The 18,894-nt window shown below is 40.6% G+C and overlaps 1 protein-coding gene across 1 annotated transcript in view; it reads right to left on the bottom strand.

Annotated features, from left to right (window-relative positions):
• Positions 1–749: 749 nt before the first annotated feature.
• The window catches only part of LOC108575095 (collagen alpha-1(X) chain-like), a 32,222-nt gene continuing 14,077 nt past the window's right edge, over positions 750–18,894 (bottom strand). Inside the window, exons 5-19 of the mRNA XM_017937809.1 lie at positions 18,649–18,846; positions 9,464–9,493; positions 8,564–8,933; positions 7,694–8,076; positions 7,058–7,069; positions 6,267–6,362; positions 4,118–4,364; positions 3,487–3,561; positions 3,246–3,340; positions 3,069–3,161; positions 2,629–2,751; positions 2,517–2,531; positions 1,638–1,832; positions 1,393–1,508; positions 750–1,133 (exon numbers count right to left, since the gene is read on the bottom strand). Coding sequence (XP_017793298.1) covers positions 839–1,133; positions 1,393–1,508; positions 1,638–1,832; positions 2,517–2,531; positions 2,629–2,751; positions 3,069–3,161; positions 3,246–3,340; positions 3,487–3,561; positions 4,118–4,364; positions 6,267–6,362; positions 7,058–7,069; positions 7,694–8,076; positions 8,564–8,933; positions 9,464–9,493; positions 18,649–18,846 — 2,343 coding nt within the window. The 3' untranslated portion in view covers positions 750–838. The remainder of the gene's footprint in view (positions 1,134–1,392; positions 1,509–1,637; positions 1,833–2,516; positions 2,532–2,628; positions 2,752–3,068; positions 3,162–3,245; positions 3,341–3,486; positions 3,562–4,117; positions 4,365–6,266; positions 6,363–7,057; positions 7,070–7,693; positions 8,077–8,563; positions 8,934–9,463; positions 9,494–18,648; positions 18,847–18,894) is intronic.

An 18,894-nucleotide genomic window follows, 5' to 3' on the forward strand; every position in this document is an offset into this window, starting at 1 on the left:
CCTGTTTCTTACATCTAACATACACACTCATATGTATTGGCTAAAGTGTAAATGCAATTCGATCGCGGATATGAATTCCGACATGTTATTTTAGGTCGTAGGGCAGCCGTTAGTTTCTTACGGTTCTTTCTTCTCTTTTTCCTTCTTCATTGTTCTCTTCTTCTTCTTTTTGTTGCTTTTGTCCCATTCCTTTTATCTCTTAACGGTAAAATTATGACTCGGGTGGCGGACATCCTTGTGCCACGCTTAGTGAAGAATCTCCTCTCGTAGCAACGATCTAAGTACTGGACGTTTATCGTGATGTAGGGAACCCCTAATGGCGTCGAGTTGGTTGACTTATGCGCGCCGAAGAAAAACGCGATGCCGAGTTTTTTCCGACACTCGATTAGCGACGACGGATTAAGAGTACAGGCGAGTAATCGATATGAAACACTGATGAACGATGTCTAGACGATCAGTCTTATTTCTTAAAGAGAGAACGGAAATTCGTATAAAGCGTTGGCTAATGACTCACGATTAGGAATATAACCTTTGGAATTACAAGATAGATTTCGCCCTTTTTAGAAACGAGATGGTCAACGTTATCGGTTAATCTCGTTTGAAAACGGTTCTCTTTTCATTTTTTCTTACTTTTTTCTCTTTTTCTTTCATTGCTTTTTAATCGATCCCATCAAATAGAAACGGTACACGACTGACGCATCTCGATTTCTATTTACACAACGTCGAGCGAAACTGTGTTTTGTTGGTGTTGCTGTTGTATTGTTTACGTGTGTTCAGAGACATAGATAGAGGGATGATACAGAAGGGGTGGAATAAGGGAGAAAGGTGGAAGGGAGGGTTAGTTTTCCATCAGAGAATCCAAATATTCTTTGTAATCGTTCTCCGACATTTCGTCCTCGTTCTCCACAAGCTCGACGCTTCTCCTCTTTCTTGTGGTCTCGCTGCTCACTTCTATACAGAGTAACGCGAACTTGTTGTCGCAGGAATAACGAACTTGTTCCAAGAGGCGTCCTCCAGTTAAGGGTGATCCTAATCCGTAGCGATCTGAGCTGCTCGAATGCCAAGCGTCGCAATACGTGTCCATTGCCCGGTCCCCTAATTTGTGTGAACCATGCCACGCTACTTTTTCTGGCCTGAAGAAATAGAAAAACATTCGGTTGAAATTTCAGGGAAATTAAACGTTTGCTAGATAATGGTTATTACGATGTAACGACTTTGTTTTTTTTAATTTTATCAAGATTTTAGAACGTTATTGCAAGAAAATCTTGGAGATACGGTAGACACGTTCTTGCGTTTAAGTATTTTCAATTTTATCGATAATCCTTCAACTATTAGAACATTAATTACCATCCTGTTATGTTGCATAACAGTATAAAGAAGTCAGATAATTACCATGCGAAGTCAGAGAGGATGTTCTTTCCATTGAAACTGTAGATCCTCGGGTTCTGCGAAAAATATGCCCCGTTGCCGTTGAACATCTCCTTCCACGAGTTGAAGAGTACGTCTCCCTGAAGATTCGAGTAACATGTGTAATACTCTTATGGGAAATGTTAAATAAATAGAATTGAAAGTGAAAAGACTCGGTGTATATTTCTCACAATTGGTCGTAGATCGGTGTATTTTAAATTGCGAATTACCTTTATGTTAACGATGGGGAGATCCCGATCTCCGAGTCTCACGATGCTGTCGACATTCTGCACCCTGGAGCTGAGGAATGCACGGAACGTACCCCTCAGACCAGCTCGTTTCGCTTGTCGATAACAAGCGTAGTCAGCTCCTCGTACACCGTGCATGTCTCCGGTAAACGGTTCGTTCAAAGCAGCCATACGCAACTAGAAATTGTAATATCGACGCGACATTCTTCTAGAAATTGATGTTTATTGCTGCGTCGGAAAATATTCTGACAAGGTGCTTTACAGATTTCCAGTACAGCCGATGAACGTGTTCTTGTGTTTTAACACGATCAGCAATCTTTTGTGTTAATTCATGAACTGCTATGACAGAAAATAAATTTCTACTTCGTAATGTAGGGATATAATTTAAGTGGTGTTTCAAGCTTCGCTAGGAATGCGGTTTCGTTTCTAGATTACACAGATGAACCTTCGTTTTTCACATTCTTCGCTCTTGTCACAGATTTTTACACGTATTCACACACTCTTACCTTATCTCGCGTGCACTCTCATTCAGAAGAACTGGCACTCGGTCCAAAACCTCACTCGATTCGACTATCACTCAGCCCAAACGCTCTTCATTCGCAACTCACTCGATCCAACTATCACTCGGCCCAAACACTCTCACCTCACGTCCCACACAAATTTTGACTTACTCCTGTATTTACTGTCCTTCGTGATCAAAATTTCTGATACGAGAAATTAGGTGTAATACACGCTTGACACGATATGAAAATTTGCTACGTTTAATTTTTCAGGAAAATGTAACGAAACGAAATATCTGTAAGAGAGAAGTGAAAGAGGGTAAGGGATGATGTTAACAGATTAATCGTACTAGTGTCTTACCATTCGTGGATACCACTTCGCAGCAGAAAGAAAATTCAATCGAAATTAGGTAATACATTAGTCTACCTCTTATCGATAACGTTGTACACTCAACAGGATTAAGATCACTCACCCCTGTTCCGTCTGCTTTTACGGGTATCTGGTTGACCAGGTTGGAAGCCTCGAAAGGTGGATTCGCTGGGGGCGGTGACGTGGTCGGTGGTGCTGGTGTAGTTATTGGTAAAAGCGAGCCCAACTATAGAACGTAGTATAAATAGTTTACATTGAATTGATACGGTATAATTTGTAAAATCAATTAGAGAACGAATTAAAGGTTGCTTTTAGGGTTTAAGGGTTGCAAATTAAACGACGTTTTTAAACAACACGGAAGTATGGAACAACCGTGAGAAATTAAAAAAGTAGATTACATTTAATAGAATATTTGTAGTAATTTTAGATTTTAAAGTTACAGTTTTGGTAGGCCCAGATTATCAATACATATTCTTCACAGAATTTAGATTAATGTTTCTAAGTAGTTAACTATAATAAATTATGCAAAAATTTCATACTAACTGCTATATATTGCCAGCCATTGTTCACCCTGACGAGTAGAGCTTGCTCATCTATGATGTAAGCTAGTGTTCCAACTGGGCTGACAGCAGACATCTAAATATGCAACAACGTTGTATCGTTCATATATCACTGGAATGTACGTGAACGAAATTTTTTTAACATTATAGAAGGATTCACCTTTGTCATTGCTTCTGTGTTTTGGAAAGTCACTGCTCCTGGTACGATTTTTGTCGTGCTTTCTAGAGGACCTCTGGTCGCAGCGGTTGCAGCACCTTATACAAATTTCATAGATAATTAAGAGATACGTCCAGAAGTGGATTAAACTTCGTTACTCGATCTTTCGAAACATGCATTGGATATTAATGATGTACTTGTCGGAAACATCGATATAGAATATTTCATGTTCAGTATGCATTACCTAAATGCTCTTTGAGCTCTTTTAGTTGCTTTAGTTCGCGGAGTGCCTTTAATTCGTCCAAACTAGTTCTAGCTCCTTGCAGCATAGTAAACAAGAAATTATTGTTTAACATTAAACACGCCATTCACGTTACTCTATCCTCGTAATTTTGTATCTTCTTCGGAGAGTTATAGAGCTTACGCATTTTTAGACATTTTAGTTACATATTTGATAGATTTTAGACGTTTCATAGTTATACATTTGTAAGAGTATGGTCGAGAGAGCGTTGGGGCTCGTGCTGGTTTATGACCCGCAGACCGAGAGGTCCCAACGCCTTGACACCCCCACGCGCTAAGGGCTGGGTCAGGTAAGGACCCAGCCACGTGCGACACTGACTTTTCTCCGTAGAAACCCCCAACCTGTGTCAGGGTTTCCCGGAGGCAAGAGAGGGGCGTCAAGGCTTGTATATAAGGACGCGTTAAATAAGAATAGAGAGATTGTACTAGAACGGATTAGGAAGCGAGTAGTTGATAAGGACGGACCAGAAAGAACGAGACGTCAACGACAGACGGATGAACGAATATAGCTTCCAAAATCAGTTTAAACAAGCCTGACGTAATTTCGATTACGTTCTACAGTAAGTTTCTCGTACCTTGTCTAACTCCATAGTAGTCCCTCTCACCGTACATGTGACCTCTGCCGATTCCTGGCTCTCCTTTCTGTCCAATCAAAGACAGTCCAGGTGGTCCCGGTGGTCCAGGAGGTCCCGGAGGTCCGGGAACAGGAATATAATTTCCTTGGGACGGTGTTCCAGGTGGTCCCGGTGGTCCTCTTTGGCCGTCTCGCCCAGGTTGCCCGGGAATCCCAGGGAACCCGTCGTCTCCCTTGTCACCTTTTACCTACACATTGTTCAAGCGTGTAAATGTAAATTTGCCCAGTCTACTGTACGCGAAGAACGCGTTATCAAGGAGATATCTCCAATTTTTAAAATTGTAGAAAATAGATGAAAGTTACGTTTATATCCTCCGAAAAAATTGGTACTTTTCATTCAGTAGTTATCTACGAAAAAAATCTCAAACTTTATCTGCTCTTGCACAGAAAATTAAATTCAACCTTAAACTTTATTTTCATACAAAATATAACAACGAAGGAAAAGTAGACGTTCGTTTAAAAATACGAGGAGGCAGAAAATCTTGAAAAACCGATTCCATACAAATCTCCATAACGCCTTCGATTCAAGCCCCTGTATTATATCATTCAATTTAAATAGGAATGCGACGCCAGCGAAGAAACGCTTACGATTCACGGGTAAAAGATACTCGAAGCAAGTTCGTCGGAATGGAAATCGGTATAAATCACGGGACACGTTTTCGTTGCGCGCCGTTCCAGAACACAACAAAACCGTCGGTGTTTGCCTTACGTTCGCGCAGCTTTTAAACTAAAAGTGTGGTGAATTAAGCCCTGCCATGTGCATTCGGTCCTGCTTGTCACTTGACACGGCTTCGGTGAAATCTCGACGAATTTCTCTTCGAGGGGGAGGGAGTAGAATAAATCGAGTCGTGGCTTCGCTAGTCGATAAAGACGAAAACGAAGAAGGGAAGGGAAAAAAGGGAGGCGAGCAAGCGTCAACCGCACACTTGCATTAATTTCCGTCACCCCTTGCGTTCTACGGCTTGTTCAATGAGACTTGCTGGTGTACAGTGTGATCTACGAGCACCGTTACAAGTTTCGCGAGCTTCCAGGAGTGGTCGTTCCGACTAAAAAATGTTCCAGTCTCTCTCGTACGAGCCATTTCGCGTCTGTAGTTGTGATTAAACAGTTTTCCAAAGTATTAAATCGTGTATCTGAAAAACACGAGGAAAATTGAGAAAGTGGAAAGAAGCTTGAATTTGCTGTCTTCTTTCACGTTTACACTTTCGTCGTGTACGATCGAAAATTCGTACAAAATTTCTTTTCTCGAAGACAGGTGCGTGTTTGAAAATTACACGTCGTTGCCAGGAAATATGAACTCGTGCTCGTGTAACATTTTCCTTTTCTTTTTTTACTTAGAATGACCTTTCCGGCAATCTCCGAAAGTTTACAACTCGAGTCGTAGATCACCGTGCACATCTCCACTTTAACCTGTCACCCGCTACGAGACAGGATAAAAAATGCATCCATTATCCTTATTCGTTTCGCGGTAGGGAAACTTTTTAACAGTTTCCCTTTGCCGTCTGACTTTTCCCTGGCATTAATTCCGGTCCACCTAAGTATTGGTAAGATGCTTGCAAAGTGTAAAAGATGATACTACTTGTTCTGCTAGATTTATCAACAAATGTTCTTTCTTTCTTTTTTCGAACTTTCTGTCAATGACTTTTATCTGATATCTGATATTTTATAAAATAATTTATTTTGTAACGCTGTTTTGTTGCGTATAGTATAGACGCAGCTTTACGCAGGATTAACCCCTTGACTTATGACAACCAGTCAGACTCGTGGCAGGGATTCCGGTCAAGATGTGAGAAAAACAGTTGTATTTGTAAGAAAGATTCACTTTAATCCTTAATTTCGTTTTAATTTCGAGGGCCGAGGATTGCTAAATGTAATTACTCTGTAATAGAGTAGTTTTTGTTGCCGGATACAGGACTAGAACGGTAAAATGGCTGACGCTTAGATGCACAGTCGGAAAAGAAATCATATGTTAAGGGGTTAAGGAAAACGTCGATTACTCTGCTAACACGTGTCTCATGGGTTTCAAAAGGGGAACGGTTTCCGAGCATTTACACTACCGATTTTGACGAAGAACTGTAAATTATACTTACGCCAACAGAAACTCCGTAAGGACTCGGCCTGCCGGGCTCTCCTTTTTCTCCCTTGGGCCCCCCTGGTCCAGGAAGTCCGGGAGTTCCAGGATGACCCTGTTAGAAGTAGTTACCGATACATAGCGTTCATGTTCTACCTTCCTGTTCATGAATATTCTATATTCATTAACCCTTTAATTAATCTCGCGTGCAGTTCAATCTAGTATACACCTCGTCCGATTACAGTGATTTCTAATTTTATGACCTGATTATCACATTGTCGCTCCAGGCAATTAATCCGCTAACACGTTTTCCAGTAATTAAAGGGTCATTTGATCGAAAGTGCGAGGCGATTTAAAATGATCGTAATAGAGGCGTCCGCACTTGTTGGTACGAGCCACGATATAGCGAGATCGTAAAATCGGTCAGGAGTCGAAGTAAACATGTTTCTTTGGTTAAGGATCTGAAATTACTGTCATGTTTGAAAGCTTCGTCGTTCAAGCGAGTTTTACGAAACATTAATGGTTATTCAGGTACGAGGAGAAAGTTTAAATATTCCAAATGGTAATTAACATTTGCGGTTTTTCTACCGTTACTCCTTTACTTTGCAGAAACCCAGAACGGAATACAGCGTACGATCGAGTTGATTATTTTCTTAAAATACAGAAGTTAGGTGAGATTTTCAGGCCTCAGGGGTGGTCTAACCCTTTAACTGCGGCGACATCAATCGGTCCTGCAGCTCGAGGATTTAATTTACGATCTCGTTATATTCTGGTACCGTTACGATTGCAGGTACGCTACGTAATACTCACTTTCATCGTATTCTGCACGCAGCAATGGGGAAAGAATATTACGATTTTACAGTTAGATTTTCAAGCGAATATGGTTAACTGTTAATTGCTTCAATTGTAACGGAGTGTATTACAATTATCTGTCCGATTTTACGATGACGTGGGAAGTTAGAAGAGTCACTTCGTAGCACTCGTAAATGTTTCACGTTGCTTATACTAGTTCGTTAAAAAGTACGATAAAGGTAGTAGATCGAAAAGTTCATTTTAATCATACTGATTTTTCCTGAAAATGTGAAAAGTACTTGTTTAAAAAGAGCCAAAGAGAATTTTCGTCTCGTTTGCACTTGACAAAATTATTCTGCATTATTCCGAATAACGATGTGCTAACGAAGGGACTCTTCAAGTGTCATCTTTCAAGTAAAAAATAATTTTAAATATAACAATACGACACTTTACGTAAACTTAAAAAAGAATGGGGAAAAAGCGCAGATTTTGACTGAATAACATGCGACAATTCGTGCGAGCAGAAGTAACGAAATAATTGTTTAAAATCCTTCCAGCGCGTAAAAGGGAAATCAAACGGAGATAGACTAGATGATTGATAAAGGGGGGAGGGGGGGAAGGACGAGAAAAAAGGTGAAAGAAATTTTCTCATACCACCCATCCAGGTAACCCAATTTCTCCCATCACTCCCGGTTTCCCAGGTGGTCCTTTAGGTCCTGGCGGTCCAGGATGTCCTCTTCTGCCCCTCTTGCCCTCCGTGCCCTTTTCACCCTTGATAGTGATGTAATCGCCGGAGCTCACTATGGCCGTGGCTCCTGGTGGACCTCTCTCACCTTTTTCACCCTTTGCTCCGGTGGCCCCGGATGTTCCGTTCTTCCCTGGCACGCCTTTGTTGCCCTGAGGTCCTTGAAAGCCATTCACACCAGGAATTCCGGCTGGTCCAACGTCACCTTTATCTCCCCTCTCGCCTTTCGTGCCCTTGTCTCCTTTGTCTCCTGGCGCACCGATGTCGCCCTTGTCGCCCTTCTTCCTTAACACTAATTAATTCACCGGGTTAAACAAAGACACCTCTCGCGCGAAGAACACGGAGTACATAAAGAGGTGGAATAAGTTTCATCCGAGGAATTCAAAAACGAACGCGACCGTTTCAGATGTTACTTCGGGACTCTGTGTTTCTGAAATACACCCGGCTGTCGTGTTCACTTTTGTAATTTTAATTACGAGCCTCGAGAATTCGTTGACGATGCAGCGTAGATCTTAAATTTGAGAAATTACATTTGCCGAGTAGGTATTTAATTTTTCAAAGGAATCTTGACATCTGTTACGAGAAACGATAGGTAAAATTCGGTAAAACTTGCTCTCGTATTCAGGGTTGATTCCTTGTGAATAAAATAAGTCTAAATTGTCGAATAAATTTATCGAAAGATCGTACTAGGGTTAACTTGTAATTTCGATTTTTGTTTTATAACTACGATTGCTGGGAGATCTTGGATAACGGTGTTGTTTAATAGAAATGTTTCTTACTCGATTCTTCGATAGTGATTCCTCCAGGACCGCTTAATCCAGGTAAGCCTGGTGGTCCAGGTGCTCCAGATAGACCTGGTTTCCCTTCTGGTCCTGAATCGCCTTTATCACCCTTTTCCGCCGGCCTTCCGTTCTCACCTGGTGCACCAGGAAGCCCCGGTGATCCCGGAGCACCAGGTTCACCCTTGGATCCCTGAATTCCCCACGGACCTTCTTTCCCGTTGTCACCTTTCGCACCTCTGTGTCCTGTTTCGCCTTTGACACCTTTCTCACCAGCGATTCCCGACTCTCCTTTTGGTCCTGGATTTCCTGGAAGGCCAGCTTCGCCTTTTTGTCCCGGCAATCCTGGTCTCATCGTAATGCCTTCCGTCTAGATATTTCAAGTTCATTTTTATCGGGCACAGACAAATTTTCATATTTCCAGTTACAGTCATAACTTATTCAAATATATATTTGTACTCTTCCCGGTTCGAGAAATCTTTCGTAGAAATAGTGAGCTATCGAAATTCTTAGTTGGACGAAAAGACATTTTCTATTATAGAACGTAGAAGAATTCCAAGGCAACAAGTGAATTTTTACTGTAATACTGTTTATCCTTTTAACCTGCGAATCTGTCTGTTCATAAATCAGCTACATTAATCACTGGACATCTTAAACAAAGTGACACGACGTTAACCAGAATTGTTCCTTTAGAATGTACGCAAGAGATACACGGAAGTGAATTAAAACGTAAAAGGAAGAAATTGTAGTAATACAATTGTCGTTCCATATTCATCACAAAGTTTCGCGATAAATTTCAGCACACCACAGAGTGGAAGACCGAATGCCTGTAGCATACCGGTACAATCTCGAAAGAAGCTTTCGTTCCAAAGTTGCTCTAAATATGGAACTATTACTCACCCTATAAATGCCTCGAGGTTTCCAACTGGGCTGCATGCGCATAATAGCCGAAATTTCTCTGTTTAATCATTGGTATAAGGTCGTAAAGCTAAAAGCAGCCGGTCGACCCGACGTGCCACCTGCCCGTTTGTATCGTCTAATGGTCGCTGACGAACAATCCCCGCTTCAAACAATTGTCTATGTTCAACTCCGATACTCTCCAATGTTCAATTCAACTATTATCCTATTCTCGGTTCCAGTTAGAGGAGTTGTTTGCAAAGCAAACAATAAACTGATCGTCTTGTCGGGAACTTACCGTGGCTTCGAATTACTCAATATCTTCGAGAGCTATTGAAAACGGTTCGGTCAACGGCGCGAAGAACAGAATATCGCTCATTACTTATTTCTCCGACTTCAACAGAGCCGCCGTATTCTTTGGACGTTGCGTAAATCAAATGCATCGTTATCGATTTTATTTTACGCTTGTAAAGATCCTGTTTAACTATGCTCTTACACAATGTACGCTGTACAGAGTGGTGCATGGGAACACCTAAACATCCGCGCTGTTTGTAAATACAAACGTCCACCACGTTTGAACGTGTATTCCTTAAGCTGACTTAATGCTTACTAAAGGAAAAATGCTCAGAAATAATTTAACTGAAGACATTTTGGCTTCAGGGAATCTCCAAATGTAGTACTGTGGTGCTACTTTTCATAGATCTAATTCGACGTGATAATTTTTGTCTATATTCAAAAACAATTACATTATTTTTCCAATTACCTTTGAAAAAGTACAGTAGAATTACTATACCTCAAGTTTCACGCAACATCTGCCTTTAATTTACCCTTAATCTCCATTAAAATTTCTTTCTCCCGTAAAACAGCATTTGTTTCCATTAATAGAACCGTATGTTTCCCTATGATAAGTTTCACATCTAAACAAACAGATTATTCGCGGTGAATTCTTACCGCCCATTCATCAGCAATATTTTATCACGCAAATATTACACGCGAGGTTAGCGCAAGTCAATATTTATATTGGCGATTGCAACAACCGCATTCGGCTGAGTATTTATTAAACGGTGAAGCCGTTTGTTTGAAATGGCCATCGTACCATTCGAAATTAATCGACACGGGTGCTCGAACGAAATTTCAAATCACGGTAAAAAAAAAAGCAGCCAGGGGATCGTGAAAAGAGCGACACTGGATGGAGTAGAGGGGTGCGTTTCGATAGCGAAACAGTCGCGGGAAAAACGTCGGTCGATATTGTGTTTTGCGTGTTTAATTCCATCATACAGGGTCTGAGGTTCCGGTGACCGGAAACGAATCGAACGTTTGCTCCTCTTTCTTTCGTCTAGAGTCTCCGAACGCCTATTTATCAACGCCACAGTTCTCTCCCCTTATATGTCACGCCAACCCCTCAAAACTTTCGGACTTTCTCCGGCTATCGAGAGGCTGGCATTCGATGGCATTCTTTCTTTTCCTTTATCCAACGACAGATCGTAGCCGGTATATTTCGAGCAGATTTCCGGTGACTGAAGAGCCGTGGGATGTCAGTTCCGAAGATAAGTCAACAAGATAGCCTCGACTAACGTGAAAATTGATGTGTCTATGCGTTCGGTTTATTCAGATTTCGTTTCAACGGGATTCTCGCGTATAGACGGTCGAGCGGTAGCTGTCTTTGGGAATTTTTTGCAAGAAAACTGCCAGAGCTATTGAAATGAAACTTGGTACGATTGTTGCTCGTATCTTTCACTGTGTGCTTAATTTTTCTGCTGGTAAAATACAGTGTAGTTATCGTGTGACGTGTACCGGAAGTAACTCTTGCACGAAGAAGAAAGAAAAAAATTTTCTCAGCTTTGGAACATCTGAGATAAAAATGCCACGAGGGACCAATCACGTAATAGTTCAGGTAGAGTATCCTCCACTCTAGTTGAAAAATATCAAAGAATAACGAAATGACGGGGGGTCAAAGTCGTGCTTCAAAATTTGCCCAAAAATCGTTACTTCGGGAGTCCTTAAGAAATAGTAATTTTTGGAACTTCACGATTATAGAAGACGGGTGACTATGAGAGGAAGTGAAATAAGGTTCTACTACTTTCAGAACATCTGTGTCATCCATCGAATTGAAAAACATTGACATTTTTCATAAATAACTTTCTATTTCTAGCGTGAATAACGTCTAAATTAATAATAGTACTTTGATATCTAAAGGTTTTTAAATCTTCATATTCTACGACTGTTTCAATTGAACGTAACGTCAAGTAGTATCTTCCAAGGCACGAAAATGAGTATCTGAAATATTCCGCTGGACATAACGTTAGGTTAGCACACACAATTAACCTACGACTGACACGGTCATTGAAATGACTAGGTTTAGTATGAATGACGTCAAATTGCTTCATTTTACACAACGACCTTACTACCAACGTACAAGCAAGTAGAAATTAACGTAAGAAATTTCTCAATAGTCACCTTACTCCTATATAAAATGTGTAACATTAAATTAATTCCACAATAAGCGGTAGTTATTGAAAGTTATTATTTAAAAATAATACTGTATTAAACTAACTGATAATGGTGCATTATCGAATTATTTATTATACATTTTAGTGTAATTTTAATATCCTCACTGTCTGATCCTTCAATTTTGCTTTCCCTTTAAAGAACACTGTGCTACATTATCACACCAATTTTTATCTACTGAAATGTTAATGCACGTCAAATTTAGTCTGGTATTAAATATACACCGAATTTGTAACACATTTTTACGTTCAAGTAATCTCAGCGATATGCAAATATTTTTAACGCACACCCTATATGTATATAACTTCAAAAAATTCAGCGCGTTAATATTTAAGTACACAAGAAGGTGAAACAATGAAACTGATGTTACCTATTAATACAGACAATTTAAAGTTAAACATCGGAACGTTTATTCTGAAACTATGGTAGTCTACGCGCTCGAATAATTTTCACCAAAGCGAGTTTCTGACGGTCGATCTTGCCAGTCGGGGTCCAAACTAGACAGTTCTAAAATATTTATTTACCATCTATTGTACACAAACGGTTCGTCATCTCATTGTCAGTCTAGCTGTCACTTACGTTTAACCAGAAAACATGTTCAAATGTTCCGACTGATTTGAGAAATCAGACATAGTACAGCATCTGGAAAGAGGCTAGGTGAATTTTCACCCGAGGAGCGTACGAGGGTTGACACTGTTTCGCAGCTTTAGAAAATTCCCAATGAAAGAACAATTTAAAAACAATAATTGAAATTTCTTTAAATTTATTTTTAGAAGAAAAATCTTGAAATTTCCGAAGAAGAAAGTAAACCGACGCGACGTAGAGGAGAACGCGAGTTCATGCATAAAATTCATCTTCGGCATCCCCGCGATAAAAAGGGAAAACTCGAAGTAAGATCTTCAAGATTCCTTTACGTCATCGCGTTTAATCCAAGGCAGCTCGTCTTTACCTCCCTTCCAGTGCGCCCTTAGCGCGCTGTCACCTTGGAAGGGTGGGAGACGGTCTCGAGGGGTGGACGGAAAGTCCCAAAAATCTGGAATTTCCTCCGGGTGACTAATCGGCAAGCGGACCGTTACATACAGATATGCCTTTTATGGTATGTTCGTAGGCTATTGAGCGCGAGGGACACAAATTACTAAAAATCTAGCAAAGCAATAAACGAAAATCCTCAACTCAAAAATAACCGTTCCCGGTCGATCGTGCCATAAACCGTTTCTACAGAAAACCCAACACCAGGAAAACGTTCTTCCTCGTAGATGTGTATTTTTTTCCGACGACTGTGAATCGTTCTCCTAAGCAAACCCAGCTCCGCCACGAATCGCTCACCTGCCTTACCTGGTCTGGTACAGCCTAGAAATTGGTTTCTGTATTCCCAAGGGAAATCGGACGCCTGCCTGTACGTTTGAGCACGAACCGGCGCGGCGCGGCACCAGGTCACGTAAGATAACACTCGAGGTCCAAGGAAGGTACTTGGGTTGTCGGGGATTCCGGAAGCTCTAGCAAGGTCGCAAAGTCCTCCGCGGGGGGTTAAAAGGCGGTCGAGGGGGCGATTTTCCACGAGTTTCGGGTCTACGCGCGCACCGTTAAAGCGGTTTAATTAATTTAAATGCCTTGCTGCACATCTGTTGGATTTCGTTGAAATTAATTTCGAGTGTGTTGGTCGTGGTTGGTCAATTTCTTTGGTTTAATAAGATAGAAGAGGCGGAGCTGGGCCGGATGCGATACGGTTGTTTCATTTGTCTCGTGTACACTCCAGGTCGGAAGTATCGGGATATGTACTTGGTGGATGTGGATCGTACTGAGATCTATTGAGCTCTATCTGTAATCTGCTAATCTGTCGAAACTCACGGCAATTTATTAAAATTTATTTACTGAAATCTATCGAATTGTGTCGAAATCTGGCAAAATGTAGTGAAATCTACTGAAATCTGTTGCATTCTATCGACATCTACTGTATTCTAGTCATACCTATTGAAATCCTTTCAAACCTACGCAAATTTACTGAAATCTACTGAATTTTACTGAAAATGTTTACAAATAGGGTTTCACGCATATATTTAAAAGTAAAGAATAGCAATTGTTAAAAATGACTATATTTATTTTACTGTCAAAATATTGTAGTTTAGATCTATTCTGTGAGTACAGCGATTTTTCCAATGCGTCCCGTTTGCAACAAACCTGTGAGTTGATAAAAAAGTAGAAATGCAAATTTCGCATGGCCAGAGGTTTGTCGGTGTTTCTAGTGAAGAGGAACACGATAAACTACACATGTATACGCCACTATCTAAGGTAGTTTCCAGACAGTCCGTTTACCAGATGCGGACTGTTGAGTCCGTTATCCGTTACAAACTCCGAACAATAAGTTCATTTCAAAGTCAACATTTGACATCCCCGTAAACATTTCCTTTATGTAAATTTACAACCTCCACAATGCACAACACTGAGTTAGCTGTAAAATTCCCACCTACCGTGTTGTATTGCCAAACTTTAGGTTAAATCCCAATGATTGCACAATTTTTAAAACTCTTTTATCCCAACTATAACTAATTTCGTAAGTGGTATCCATATGTACAAATTGTTCATAACAATAAATAACGTAAAACATAAATTTTTGCATTCAGAAATATTGAAAATTCAAAATCTGTCAAATCTATCTAATCGATACTCAAAAATTTATGTTTTTGTGTGGAGAGAACTGTACGTAAAGAAACTCGTAGAATTCTATTAAAGTTCGTCTAATTAAATGTAGTAAATTTTAGAATTACATATCTTCTATGTATGTAGCAGTTTAAATTATGCACAGTTCAACTTTCGTAAGCATAATTCATCGCGGCGGCTGTTATAAATTCGCTTCTAGAGTTCTTATTTTTAGCTTGCTGCTATTAACTAAAATGTACGATAGTTACATTATTACAGTAATAAATCTGCGAAGCTTGCATACACGTATCCCTGCTTGAAATTTTCTGAATTTATGCAAAACGTAAAATCGATACAAATTTTTCTCATGTTACAGTACTTTTTCTTATATTGTCTAATCTCGTGCTCCGTTACTATTAAACACCACGTTTTTCCATTAAAATGAAATTAACTTCAGGTTGCGTTTTAATCGATATTTCACATTTTCACACATTCCTGTTGATTCGAGAATTTAATTTTGAATTTGTTTCACTTGATTTGAATAATTTACTTGAATCAGTGTAGAAATAGTTCTGTTTTTCTTAACGCAATAAGAAAAAAGTTATCAATTCTCTGTTGCAAAATTGTTGAAGAGAGGTAACATAATTTTTTCCACAGATCGTTGCGGTTAATGCAAATTTTCAATTTTAATAAAAGTAATTGGTAAGTCACACTACGTAAATTGTAAGAAATGGACCATACGAAAATACAAAAACAGCAAAGAAATGTAGAAAAGAAGTTATCAGTTGTATTCAAACAAAAATCTCCAGTTTGATCAGAGAAAGTAGATAAAGAAGTTGAATCTAAAACTTCGAAGAATCTAACAATTTAAAAAGAGTTACCGAGATTGTGAGAAATTACATTTGCATGAATCAACGGAGAAGAAAAGAAACGTGGTCATTATCGATCAATATTAAACAATTCGTTAACGTTATTACGTTTCACGGTCTACATTCGTACGGTTGAAATGGCAAGGCCAGGAGGAGATTCACGAAAAAATCATGCACTTCGTTACGTTTAGTTTGTTTCTTTCTCGTTTCATTCTTGCCGGTGGCACACTTCCAAATGTTACGCCGCGAGAACAAAACGAGAGGCCTGACCTCGCCTGCTAATTGTTGAAACGTCGGAAACTCGAAAGAGCTTTGTTCGTTCCCCAAGTACGTTAAAAGCACGGAAAAGTACGGAAAATCGTGCCGCTTCCGGCGGCGGGCTACGATTGGGGCTATCGCGATAATAATTTCATTGAGTCGTTGACGTTAGACGAAACTCACCCTTTGTGGATTTTTCTTGATTTGTTTGCCTGTGTGCGTGTGAAGATTTCACACCATGTTATCGCTGTTTTTCTTTCTTACCGACTAATTTCAATTGTTTCCGATTTACAGATATCTTTTTTATCGACTTTCTGATAAATTTAAACATATCTTCAATGAAATTTCTGTCATGTCGCGTTAAAAAATTTGTTTTATTTTCTCGTAGTAAACGTTAACGTACGGACACGCCCGGTTTTTTTATTATAGTAAGTGTAACATTTTCTTATTATTTTGCATTAAACGTTAAATGGTAGATTATTATAGAATTCACAAATTACTCGATTACAGCCTTTCTAAGTAAATTTAATTACTACAAATAACAAGCACGAAAGAAGAATAAAATAGAAAGAATACAGCAGGAGCTATTTGCAATAATTGATATTACAACTTTGAGAAAGAATTTACGCAATCTACCAGCAAGAATTTAGGTATTGTGCAATATCTTCAGACGTTGTCAGGAAAGGGCCATCGAGGAGGTAAGAGGCCGCTTAGAAATTCCTTTCTACGTCTGTGTAAAGTCTAGTGCCTGGAGATCTATCTTACAGGCATTTCAAAATCCCACAATAAAGAAATACAAACTAATGCAAAAGACTATTAAACAATAATTCTACAAAGCTTACTTTTACTTCTAATTATAATTAACTACACTTTCATTACTACAGAAGAATAATACTATCCACGATACATTTACCACAAAAATTTACCCGTTCAAGAGTTTAGAATTTTCAAAATTTGTTCAAATGTTCCAGATTTTAGCTACTCCTCCTAAACACCATTTTTCTATAAACAATCTCTTCTACAATTCCGCGTATATCGCCTCTCATTGCTCCGCCATTCAAACTCTCCGCCTCCATTCTGCTCAGAATCGTCCCAATTAGTCAACGGATTAAGATTATTTCTCGCGTGAAAACTTTCGAGGACCTCAATCATCGGTCGGGCCATGAACAATGCACCACCGGTCACGGCCAAGGGAGCAAAACGGACAAAAGCCGCATAATACCGAAGTTTGTGTAGAAATTCACGCGAGAGCAACGAAACCGAGCTACGTGTTCCACATAGTACACGCGTCATATTCTACCCACGGAATACCGAAACGCGGTGTTCATTTTTCACCTGGGGGCGCATCAGCCACGTTTCGCACCCTATTTAATTTCTCCGCCGGCCTCCGAAATAGGTCATCCCCGATGGAGCACACATTCGCCGATGCGCTATCCTAACCTATCGCGCAGTAAAACGTTAACATACGGCTTCTTATTCGCTTTTTCCTCCTTTTTCCACGGGCCATGCGGAACGACAACGGAAAGAACGGCGGGTGGAGGGTTGCCGGAGAAGACAGGACGAGCAAAGAAAGGGCAGCAGCGAAAGAATGGAACAGAAGGAAGGAAAAGAGCCGGGATACTTGTCTCCGCCTTTATTACGTGCACGGTTACTTATTCCCCGCGGGCCGATATCGCGTTCCATTTCCATTCAACGAATTTCTTGCTGCCGGTGCTCGCCCCTCCGGAGCTCGAGACAACCGGGGCGAACAGTTGCTGCAGCCCGAGCTTTACGTCGTAAAAACGTGCAACGTACGCGCCACTCTAGGAACATCGTGTCCTACCAACTGGCCAGGCATTCGGGGATTTCGTCAATTTCACCGAGTCACACCGGGGCCAGTGTGTTCCAGAGCGGCTACGGGGTAGAGCGCACAGCTCTTCCGCGTTGCACACGCGGGAAACGCAACGATGCGTGCGTGTGCGATGCTAAAGGGAAACGCGCAGCGTCACGGAATTTTCCTCGTGACGAGCTCACGAGGAACGACAGAAATTAATGGTACGACGGGTGAACGCGATGTTTAACCCGTTCGCGATGCTTAATATTCTCGTTTGCTTAGGAAACTCTCCCTCTCTCGTCCGATGGAATGCACGGGATCGGGCTAGTTTATTGGACGCGAACGTGCACACGTTTTAGGGCCGGCGAAGGTCCCAACTGGGATGTAAATTCGGTTACTATACGGCCAAGGGAATACGCTGGAATGATAATTGAAGGGCTTTATGCCGGGGCGGACGAACCTCGGAATTGGACGTTCTCCTGCGAGAACGATCTTGGCCTTTTTCTTTACGAGAGCATGGTTCAATTGAACATTGGAGGTTTTGTACGTCTCTAGAACATATTTGTACGTTTCTAGACGTCAGATTGTTTCAAATTATTCTGTACTATTCTTTGTTATTCAGAAGAAGGTTGAATTTTGATATACATGCTCTATCGGCTGAAAGTTTGGAACCACCGTATGTTGTAAGTTAAACAAAAATTTCCAGACAAAAGTTAACAACCTTAAGAATTGTTTATCATTCAAACCAATTTATACGAGGTAAATTGCTATTTATCTCTGCAATATCAATTTCAAGTCTACAAAAAATTAGTAGCAGATTCAGTATTGATAAAAATTGGGAGGTGACTCCAAACTTTTGGCCGGTAGTGTAAGTGTTCCACTCTGACAGTCAAAGAATTTGTAGAACTTTAGAACCTGTATTTTATGTTTCACAAATTTATCAACAATACGAGCAACGTGAAAATGTTGTCCAATCGTTTCGCCAGGATCTTGACTATCCGCGTAAAAAGGATTCTACCAGAATTTATCACCGTAAACAGCAAACCCCGCATTTCACCGCAAGACACCGGCGAATTTAATTTAAAACAAACATCGTTACTTACATCGTATCCGGAGAATTCCCCCTTTCCCGGTGGTCCTGGAGGTCCTTGAGCGCCCTTCTCACCCGGTATTCCGTCGCGACCCGGTTCTCCTTTTTGCCCCTGAGGACCTTCCGGCCCCAGTATTCCCATGTCTCCTTCGTCACCCTTAGGACCTTGCGGTCCCTCCAGTCCTCTCTCTCCGGGTGGTCCTGGCGCACCCTGCACAATTCATCGCGATTAATTGTTTACAGGAATTTCCACCGACAA

The sequence above is a fragment of the Habropoda laboriosa genome, unplaced genomic scaffold (genome assembly GCF_001263275.1).
Source record: "Habropoda laboriosa isolate 0110345459 unplaced genomic scaffold, ASM126327v1 scaffold258, whole genome shotgun sequence".
NCBI lineage: Eukaryota > Metazoa > Arthropoda > Insecta > Hymenoptera > Apidae > Habropoda > Habropoda laboriosa.